Source organism: Boleophthalmus pectinirostris, unplaced genomic scaffold (assembly GCF_026225935.1).
Source record: "Boleophthalmus pectinirostris isolate CB_2022bp ecotype Guang Dong unplaced genomic scaffold, ASM2622593v1 HiC_scaffold_5, whole genome shotgun sequence".
NCBI lineage: Eukaryota > Metazoa > Chordata > Actinopteri > Gobiiformes > Gobiidae > Boleophthalmus > Boleophthalmus pectinirostris.
Genome location: NW_026571404.1, coordinates 32,933,934 through 32,945,348, shown reverse-complemented (window position 1 = coordinate 32,945,348; position 11,415 = coordinate 32,933,934). Strand labels below are relative to the sequence as shown.

The 11,415-nt window shown below is 38.9% G+C and overlaps 1 protein-coding gene across 2 annotated transcripts in view; it reads right to left on the bottom strand.

The window, feature by feature from the left end:
• Positions 1-11,415, bottom strand: part of LOC110159146 (semaphorin-4G-like) — a 90,326-nt gene that overhangs the window by 22,010 nt on the left and 56,901 nt on the right. For both annotated transcript variants that reach the window (XM_055162358.1, XM_055162357.1), the window contains 2 exons: positions 8,613-8,788; positions 5,371-5,515 (listed from right to left, as the gene is read on the bottom strand). In XM_055162358.1, coding sequence (XP_055018333.1) covers positions 5,371-5,515; positions 8,613-8,788 — 321 coding nt within the window. The remainder of the gene's footprint in view (positions 1-5,370; positions 5,516-8,612; positions 8,789-11,415) is intronic.

The following is an 11,415-nucleotide window of genomic DNA, read 5'->3' as shown; positions in this document are numbered from 1 at the left end:
TTATTTTAAGACTAGTATTATTTTAGTAGTTTATTTTATCATTTTATTTAATGTTAGTATTATGTATTTGTGCAGCACTTTGGAAACTGTTTGTTTGGGTGGAGATAATGCCTGGAATGTCACAGTATGGCATTACAATTATTTATCTCTACAGAAACAGCCGGTGACACCATGTGGTCAAGTTACATGCCAGATCTGTTGAGAGGCAAGCCCACCCATAGTAAGAATGCATGTTTTTAGGTCAAAATTTCATTGAGTAAATACAAGATGAATACATTTAATGCCATACCGGGACATTCCAGACAAACAAGTGGCGGACCCTGCACTAGAAATGTTACGTACACCGTTAAAGCTCACAATGTTAGCAACAATACTATAGTAATTTCTTTGCAATTGTCTGCTGCAGATGCTATAAGCGCCTGTATGATGAGTCTGGGGACTTAAATAGGGAAATAAATAGGATGGCTGTGTTTACATCCCCTGGGACTTTTGAGTATCACATATCATTGCTCCTAATCTAGCTCCTTAATGCCTGAGCAAATGCACTGTAAAACTGTGAGCTGAAATTATCTGAATTCATTTTTAGAGCTATAATATTTGCTAACTGGATTTTATTTCTGACAGGTTTCGAGATATTTTATCCTTTGCTTGCTAAAACTGCCAGTGGAATTATTTCTTATTTCAAGTATGATTTTCATCCTCCACCATCTGACAAGTCAGATAATCCCAGATTCCCTCGAGTTTTAGACGGAAAAATAAAACTGGTCAAAACTACCCATTTTGAGAATATTTTGAAATTCAACTCATACAATTCATGAGGATTAGTTCTTATTATTGGACTATTTGATTAGCTTGGGAATTCTGAATAAGAGGTACTGTTTCTTGTTCTCTTTTGCGTTTTTTTCAGTGAATTATGGCTTGCAGTGTTTATGTTACTTTAAGTGCGATAAGTGTATTATACTTGGACAATATTTTTACTTGACAGTCAAAGCTACATATGGCAAATTTTCTTTAAAGTGCACTATGTAAATTCTCTGGTAAAGCATCTGTCACTCTCTCGTCTCCATGGAGATTTTATTGCCTTGCCTAAAATGTTACGCAGTATAGCATTACATTAGTCTGATTTATCAGTCGGTTTCACTTCATAGAAACCGTCTGACCTCACAGCATTAGAATTCGTTTGCGCGACAGTAGGCGGGTACTTTTTTTCATTTAAGCAGTCCCTGCTATTTGGTTGTAATGTATGTAATGTGCCGCTAACAGGGCTAACTGGTATATTAAGCTCTTCCCAAATCCCGTAGGAAGAAGGACAATAACATCTTTCTCCTTTCACCAAACATTCTCTTTGTTCCGGCTTTAAATCCTCGATCTCGGAAATCGCTGCCAACACAGAATGTATGGCTCTTCACTGATCATCGACTGAACTGTCTAGACTGAACTGTCTAGTGTATTCCAATTCTTGACCTAGTCGCTGGAGAGAAATGAAATTGCGCGGAGGCACTAGGTGGCGCCAGCCTGGCTAGCATTACACCACATTCACACCAAAAGTGACAAAGAGCTTTCCTGCACTCAGTTCACTCTCATGTTATCTCCAGCCCTTTACAGGAACTAAACCGCAGGCAGGGGTAACAGGGCCCCGACTAGTGCCTCACATGTGTCTGTCTAAAGATGCTCTCTGAGTGACTGTTGCCGCGGCGATATCGCTTTGAATTTGCATAAAGTTTAATTCAGTTCAACTCTGCTATACTGAGGTCGCTTGGATTGCACCGCTCTCCTCTCCACTTCCTCCAGTCTCTTCCTCCTCCAGCTAAAGAGGAAATGAATGGAGCTGGTCACTTCCATCGCTCTGGGTGAGGGGGAGGAGGGGTGGGGGCAAAGTAGCCGAAAGCTTACTATAAACACTAGATAATGCTGTTCAAACACCATATACACAGTTTAGTTTGAAAAAAGTTGATGTAATGTTTAGCTCCACTTTAAGCTTATCTCCGTGAAGATAAGGAGGTGCCAGAGGGGCTAGTGCTTTTTAAAGCAATTAAAACATAGGCTACTGAATAAATGCAAGTTCAATGTATAGAAGGTAATCTGTTTCATCAGATTTTGAATTTTAAATACTGCTGAATTTCTCAACTTTGAATTTTTTAACTCTGAAAATGATGTTTATGATTAATTATTTTTATTCTGAATTTTAGTTGCTGACCTTTTCAGTATCCTTTTGTTGTTTCAAATTCAAAATAAAAATATTACCTTTTAAATATTCAGCATAAATATTTTCAAGCCCTCAAATTCAACAGTCAAAAATCAGAGTGTAAAATTCGCAGTGGATAAAATTTGCAGCAAAATCGAAGATGCCAAGGCCTAAGAAATCGATCCAAAGTGATCCGATCGAACTTGGTAACAACCAGGAAATGGTGCAGTGAACCAGTCTGATTGGTCAGAATTAGCCTCATCAAAATCTCATCTCTTTATTTTATTTTATTATTATTTAAGTGTAAACCTCGCCCACAGATGAAAACATCCAATATGAAACAGCCTCTGTCCTCACTCACACAAGATCGATTGCTTTTACCTTGGCATCTTGGATCTTTACCACATGCCGTGAATTTTACACTGTGAATTTTGACTGTTGAATTTGAGGGCTTGAAAATATTTGTGCTGAATATTTAAAAGATGAGATTTTTATTGTATATGCTTAAAATTTCAGCAACTAAAATTCTGAATAAAAATAATTCAAACATCTTTTCTCTGAGTTAAAACATTCAAAGTGAGAAATTTTGCTCTATTTAAAAGTCAAAATCTACTAGAACAAATTTTCTTCCATACAATGCCATTATCTTCCATGCAAGCAATTCACCAGAAAAGTTACACAGTACATATTTAATTCGTGTCACTTTAAATGCAGCTTAAAAGTATGAAAAACAGAACTAATTAATTTTGCACAGTTTGCAGTCCAAAGTTATCCTTCACTTACCTTCTGCATTTTGAGCATCCAAATTATTGACCATGATCAGTTTATAAGAGCTGTTCACAACTCTCAGAGACCGGCAATCATGGTCATGCTAACAGCAACATGCACTTCCTGACTCTCAGACAATAAAACACTTCAGAATGAGATGCAGACACTGGGGATGGGCATGATTAATCGATTAATCGATAATTGATCATTAAGAATTTCATCGATTACGTTAATTTTAATCGACAAACTTAATGTAGGTTGCCGTGTGTAGCGTGACCAAACAGGGGTCCGCACATGTAGCTCTCTGCACTCAGAAGGAGCGAGCAAACACAAACAGTAGGTCAGCCTGCAACGCACCGAAGCACAAATGTGTATTTAACGATGATTTGTACAAGAAATTCCACGCTTTCTGTTGCGTTCGGGACAAGTGGGAGTCCATGTGCACAGTGTACAAAGCAGCACATATGTTTCAGTGTCCAGTGGGAAAAAGCTTTACCAGGTGAGAGTCGCACAATGTCGATGACGAGTCCCCATCTCCCACCCCCCGTACGGTGTCCTGGTTTTGACAAACGCAAATATGGTCACACTAACCTGTATTCCACTGAATCATGTCTTTTAATCCGACAGAAATTGACCGCATCAGCGCACAAGAGCTGTAGTTTTATCTTCGCAGAGTTTATGCAAATTAGCGATGCTGTTTTAAGTTTAGTTTCTGTAAGAGTTGCGCAAAACTGAATTAAACACATTATAATGTCAAACGGATTGATGTGGCTCTAGAGTGGTTATGGTTTATATGTCGTAAAGTTGAATTTATTTATGCAGATTAGTAATGCAGATAGTAATAATAATGATCATCATTTTAATATAAAAACGTTAATGATTAATCGATAATCAATCGTTAATTCTTCCGACGATCGATTAAGAAAATTTCATCAAATGCCCATCCCTAGCAGACACTACAACAGAACACAGCGGACTAATTTAACCTCAAGAGCTGCTTATAAAATATATCTGTACTGGGCCAAGACAATTTCCTCAAATACATGGAAAAAGACAATCAGGTAGAGTCCCTTTAAGTTTCCTAGATATGATTCTGTACAGTGCATTCCTTTATGGCAGCGTATGGTGGTTTAATCTCATCCATGTTGTGAATGTTGGGTAGATACAATCACACTGAAAGCATGTAGGCCAATCTGTCTGAGTAATCCTGTGTCTCTTATAGCTGTGTTTACTGATGTCTCCACGGAGATGTTATTGCTCTGCCTGAAATGCTTCATGGTATGACATTAAACATATACCATATTTTACAGACTATAAGTCGCACTTTTTTTCATGGTTTGGGTGGTCCTGCGACTTATACTTTGGTGCGACTTATATATTAAAATTTTCAGACTGACAGCGGCGAGAGGGCACTCTAGGCTTGTGTGTCAGTATCTAGTACTACTATTACTCCTGTACCACTTTCACTTCGTACTCTACTGCACATGCCTCCTGTAGAAAAAGCCACTGTCTTGTTGCAAATAGTGAAATATTCAGCCGAAAACAGTAATCGAGCAGCAGAAACAGTTTGGATTGAGTGAGAAACTTGTGAGGGACTGGCGGAAAGCAGGGATGGAGAGTACAGCTTCATGTCAACCAGGAGGGTGCACCATGTAACTTTCCTGGAAGTCACTGGATGACTCAACAAATCCTAAATTTCAATGACAACTGAAACCATCCAGTCAGGATTCAGAAAGGCCCAAATAATTCTAACTGGAACTGATGCTGAGTCTGACGACAGCTACGCAGAAGAGGAAGTGGTGCTCCATTTGCATCATGGATCTATGATTTATCTCCGGAGGTCACACAGAAGTGACATCAAGGATGAAGAATTCAATGTATTTAGTGACTTGGAGTGATATCGTGAGTTTGGTAAACTTATGTTCTGTTGTTTATGCTATAATTATCTGAATAACTGTTAATATGTTATGTTAACATATTAACACCTATTCTGCCTGTTGTTCTCTGTTCTGTTGTTATAACCTGCCTTTCAAGATGAAATGTCGGTTCCTGGTCTCTGATTTTTTTTAAATACATTTCCCCAAAAAGCGCGACTTAGATATGTTTTTTTCTTCTTCATTGCACATATTTTGGTTGGTGCGACTTATAGATTCCATAGAGACAAACAGGTGGCGGACCCTGCTCTAGTAATGTTATAAACACGCTAAAAGCATGTAGACCTTTTGTATATAGCGGAGACATGCTTATTTTTACTTGTACATAATTTGCACATAATTTATATTTTTACTCTTTGTTATTATAATATATTGTGATGTGTGAGATATTGTGTCTGAGTAATGTGTCCCTTGTGGATCAATAAAGTTTGTCCAAGTCAAAGTCTGTCTGTGTAGTCCCGTGTCTCTTATGTCTGTGTTTACCGTTCCAGGTCGGGGGTCAGGTATCTTCCCACTGTATTCCTTCCAGTTGGAGCCTGAATCCTGCGTTTCCATATAGGGCCCTAGGAAAGCCTTCTCCACCTCGGACAGGGAGAAGCTACAGACTGCAGACGCTTTGACGTTCTTCCTAAAGACACAATACACAAGCAGAACAATGAGACAAAGAGCAGGCGAGGCCGAGCAATAACAAGCGATAAACCCCCTGGGTCGTCATGGTAACTACAGCGAAAGTACAGTGGATTATTTGATTCCTATATCACACAAATTTGACTCTTGTGAGCTTTTAGGCATGTCATAATGTCATTACCTCCTCAAAAACAGACCTCGAGTTGTGTTTCAGTTTCATTCACATTTATGGGTAATATTTAGCCTGTCTGCATCTCCAAAGCTCAAAATGCTCTCTGTTCTACATTGTGATGTCATGAAGCTAGTTTTAAAGTCAACAGCTACCCTTTAAATTTAGTTCAGAAGAGATCGGCAATTCCAGGGCTGAAATTATACAAATGATTCCAGTGAAAGTGTATGGAGTTTGAAAACAGAGTGGAGCACTTCCTGTATTACCACATGACACAAGGTGGAACATTACTACATCACAAGGTGGAACTCAGCCGAAACAACATTATAACGTAGATCATAAAATTGTGCAATAAGGGAATTCGCTAACTTTTCTGGTGGAGGGTCCATCACCTACTTGTCTACATGGAGATGTTATTGCTTTGCCTGGAATGTTCCATGGTATGACTTTAAACACTTCTATCTAGCATTAATTCATTATGAATTAGTGGTCTCCCTTGAGAAAGATCGGTTTAATCTTTACCATGGAACATTCTAGATAAAGCAATAACATCTCCATGAAGACAAGCAGGTGATGGACCTTCCATCAGAAAAGTTGCGTAATGCACCTTTAACTTGTCAACGAGTTAAAGATCAAAATCAGACCTGAAATGAGAAATAATTCCATTGGCAGTTTTAGCAAGCAAAGAAATAAAATGTTTCAAAATCTGCCAGAAATAAAATGTAGTTGCCAAATATTATATCTTTAAAAAATGAATTCATCAATTTTACTCACTTTTTTTTTTTTACATATTTTATTAAAGGTGCAGTGAGTAACTTTTCTCGTAGAGGGCCTTCCAATCTGTTTGTCTCCATGGATATGCCTGAAATGTTCCACAGTGTGACATTAAATTTATTTAACTCCATGGAGACAGACAGATGGCACAATTTTAGGGTATTTTTTAGCAATAAAAACACCTGTAATTGAGATAGATGTTTAATGCCATACTATGGAACATCCAAGGCAAAACAATAATTTGCCAAAACCTACATTAGAAAAGTTACAAAATGCACCTTTAAGTTTTTAACATGTTTTTTAAGCGTCACACTACAGGGGCTTTGATATTCTTCCTAAAGACACAATTCACAAGCAGGCGTCGTCATGGAAACTACAGCGAAAGTACAGTGGATTATTCAAATGTCGATTGCTCAACGTTTCTGGTGGAGGGTCAATCAAATGCTTTTCTCCATGCAGATGTTATTGCTTCTGTCCGTAATGTTTCACAGTATGGCATTAAACCTTTCTCTTATCACGCAGACCAACCCAGACCAAGTTTCAGATCTGTGGAGAGGTGACCCCGCTCACAGTCAGAATGCCTATTTTTCTAGGTATTTTTGAGCTATAAAACCACCTGTAATTGAATAAATATAAGGTAAAGCTGTTTAATGTCATACTGTGGAACATTCCAGGCAGAGCAATGACATCCACAGAAACAAGCAGGTGACAGACCCCCTACCAAAAAGTTATATAGTGCATCTTTAACACTTCCTAAAGACACAATGCACGAGCAGGACAAAATAAGACAAAGACCAGACCAGGCGCAATAACAAGCAATAAACCCCGGCGTCGTCATGGTAACTACACCGAAAGTACACTGGCCCGCCAAACTATGAGAGAGGGAAAGGAACAGGATGAAAGAGAAGGAAGACAGATAGAGAGTGTACGATCAGATAAATAGTTAGGCCAACACAATCCAGTCCAGCGCCGCAGCAAGTAACTTTTATGTGTTGAAGTGTTTGGAGAATATTTATTTTTCCATAGGGTCTGTTCAGTGTTCAGAGTTGAGAGATTGAGACCAAATGTCCCTCTTCTGGTTTTACCGTTAAGATATTTTCTGAAGATAGTCTGTTCAAAGTGTACATTTTAAAGCGCCCGTAATACGCTGTTTTATGATCCGTGTTATAATGTTTCCTCATCTTAAAAAAAAACATGCCTAGAGTTGTGTTTTGTTTCATTCACACGTTTAAACACACAAACTCTGCATATTAAGGCTGAGTTCTTCTCTCAAATGGAAAACACTCCACTTGTTCCACCTTGTGATGTCACGTGGTAATACAGGAAGTGCTCCAATGTGTTTTTAAACTCCACACACCATCGTCGTAGAATCGTTTGGATAATTTCAGCCCTTGAATTGCCAATCTCTTCTAAATTAAAGGTAAAATGTTGCTGTAACTTGAAATTTTTGAGCATTTTGAGCCTTGGAGATGTAGGCAGACTAATAATAAAGGTTTGAAAATGTGCAAATGAAACAAAACACAACTCCGGGTATGTTTTTTTAACAACATTCTAACATGGCTTAAAGCTCACAAGAGTCAAATTTGTGTAATATAATGAGTAAAAATCTACATATTTAGTTCAGGGATGTGTTATCAGCTTTCAGTGATTTCCTCAGCTATCGTATCGTGTCTAATATTGAACAGAGCCATGAGTAAAAATGGAAATAGCCGAGATATCGGAATAAAAATATAGCTGCATGTTTAAACAATGCCACAACAAATGACTTAATATCCCATATGCAGATTTTGTTGAAGTGGGATATCAGTTTCAGCTCAAAGTTTTGTTTATAATCAGCTCTTTTTATTTAACTTTAGGAAAACTAAACTCTGTTAAATAACTAACAAAATTGGGAAACATTTCACGTCTCCACACAGCGCTAAGACCCTCTAACCCAACTTCAATCACTCTACATCCTTTGTAAAACTCCTTTAAACTCTCTTAATAGATTTTTGTGCCTGTTCACCAAAAGAGCCCTCTTCAATTTGTCTTTCATCTCGCCATCTTTTTTTCAATCGCCTGCGTTCATCGATTGTCCCTTCTCTATCTCCATCAGACTCATTTACATTTGCTCCCTCGCTTCGGAAAACCTGACAGAAGAAAAGCTTTCGCTCACCACTCCAGCCCGAAGATGCCAAAGAACAGTGTGTTTTTAGGTGTAGGATCTGGCAGGATGAAGACGCTGCGCAGCATGTTAAAGTGGAAGTTGAACTCTGGCAGGGAGCAGACCAGGCGTGCTTTGAGGAAGGAGGTCCAGCGCTTCTGTAGAGTCAGATGCCCTCCCCTGTCGCCCTGTGGAGCAGAAGGGAACATCAGGATTAGGTACAGAGAGACAGTATTTAAGAAAGTTTCATACATTAGTTGTTAGTAGGGCTGGGAATCACAGTGTCCCTCACGATACGATATTTTCACAATACAGTATTTCTTTATTGTGTCCTTGGCCTTTTAAATTAATATATTTAATGCCTCACTAACTGCTACTCTTACGTAAATCATAACACTAATTTATACGATCACGCTCAAGCTGCTCATGTAAAAGCATCACGAGCATCAGCCTCTCCACCTGAAATAATCCCCCTAATAACCCCATAACTCTCCCCGTTATCGTATCACCTCCCGGGGTCTGCTTTTCCCAGGTTTATCTAATCACTAAACTATTCATTGCACCTCTCTCATTAAGTCTATGTGGGTTGAAGTGAGGACAAGGAGCTGCTGACCGCCTAAAGAGTGGAGCAGATGGCCGAGAAGAGTCGTAATCAGACTGTGAATGAGCCCCGGGTTTCCCATAGGTGAGATCTGCTCTTAAACTCCATCCACAGTTCTGTCTCTGAGAGCTCGAGTCCTTCAGAGGGAGTCAGGCCAGTGCACTGAAGGGCCTTTTCAAACTGTGACGCACACATATAGTTGCTTTTCACATTTTCCCCGAAGTGCACAAAAGACGAGCGAGATTCAAGGCCATGGTTTATTCTTTTAATAATGATGTGACAGCTCTTTCAGCTCTCGGCGCATTCAGTTCTTGTGTTTTTATGTGTTGTGAAGGGTGCAGAAGTATTATCTGTTGACATGCAAGTAGGGCTGTCAAAAGTATTGAAAATCTGTACGATTTAATGTTGAAGATCACATTCTATTGCCTAAATGTGTTATTATGATTATGATCATGGCATTGGAATCGGTATTGAGTATCGAGTCTGTTCCTAATGAAATAGGAGTTTGAAATGTTTGTACGGTGACTACAGGCAAGATTGCAAGAAGTAGTTTGTGAATTCACTTAGCTAAATAATTGCTTTTTGTAATTGGCATATTATAAAGGTAAAATGAAATGTGTAGGCATCATAGATGGCAGTGGAGTGGTTGGCTGCTGTCATGGCTGCCTGGCTCACACACTGAGCAGTTTTTGAAACTTTATGTTTTTTTAACTCAGTTTTTAACATCATATCATGGGATTTTAACCAACTAAGAAGTGCTACAAGTAACACAAGTAAAGGACTGTTGGATTTTGTGAAATGAGCTCTTTGTTTTTCCCATATCCATGGAGATCTTGCAAGAGGCTTGCTAAGCAGCTGGTTGCATGCTTGGTAGCTATGGACTTTTGGGTTGGTACAGGCTTTTAACCACATAAGTGGCAGAAAACCTTCCAGAGGAAATACTTTGAGGGACTGGATCACAGAGAGACACAGACAGAGCAGAGTGAGGCTTAGAAGAGACTTTCCTGCTGGGTTCACCTGGTTCCCCTCAGGTGCTGCTCTGATACTTGGACTGCAGGAGGGGCACTTTTGTCTGCTCCTCTCTAACTGCCCTGACAGGATCTGCTGACCCCAGCTGACCAGTAAAAGTGTGACACAAAACAATACACTAAAAAATTCACAAACTTGTTGCAATGTGCATTAGTTTCATTAGCATAATGCATATTACAACACAACTGTGTTGTAATAGTGCTCTGAAGGGGAAGTGACTTGGCATGGAGAGCAAAGAGAGGAAAAGACTCAAAAACTAAAATGTTAATATACTGTTTTCTGCAAATATAGCATTAACAATAAAAGGTAACATGTGATCTAAATATGTTATGTGTTGGCAATGAATACCCCACAAAAGTGTAATAGCGCCTCTTAAAATGCTATACTATGGAACATTCCAGGCAAGACAATAACGCCTCCATGGAAACAAGCAGAAAAATTACATAGTACACTATTGACTTGTATTATGTTTATGGATCTAAAATTATTCTCATGTCACTGAATATCATATCATCTATTATAAAATCGATCCACCCTCACATTTCACTTCTTACTTGTCAACTGTCAGATCCATATTGCTCCTTCATAATTGACAAGTCCACTTAATATCATGTGTTATCTGCCCACACAGTTGTACTGAAGACTCTACAGCTGCTCTCCTCTCCTCTCTCTCCCCTACGGGCACACACATTCAGTCCCATCCATCAGCTCTACTGTGTTCCTATAATCACCTCAGGGCCTTGTTACCAGTTACCAGCGTCTCATCTGTTGTTGCGCTCTCCTCCTCGCTCAGACCCCATAGTATATCTGTAACATTCTTATTGTTCAGAACCTGACCACCTTATGGATCTGGCGCCACTGTAGCAAGTATTTATCTTTTAATACATTTGAAGAGTTCACTCATGCTTTTATCTCATTTTGTATAGGTTACTGTGAAGCACTTTTATCTGAAAACACGAACTTTAACACTTAAAGTTGGTCCAAAATTCTGCTGCATGACTTTTAAAGATTCTAAATCTACTGTGAGCTTTAAGCCATATTAGAATGTTGTCACCTTCTCAAAAACATACCTAGAGTTGTGTTTTGTTTCATTCATACATGTTCAAAAGCTCAAAAGCTCGGTTCCACCTTGTAATGTCATGTAGTTTACATGTTAACAGCCATCTTTACTCTTAGTTCAGTAGA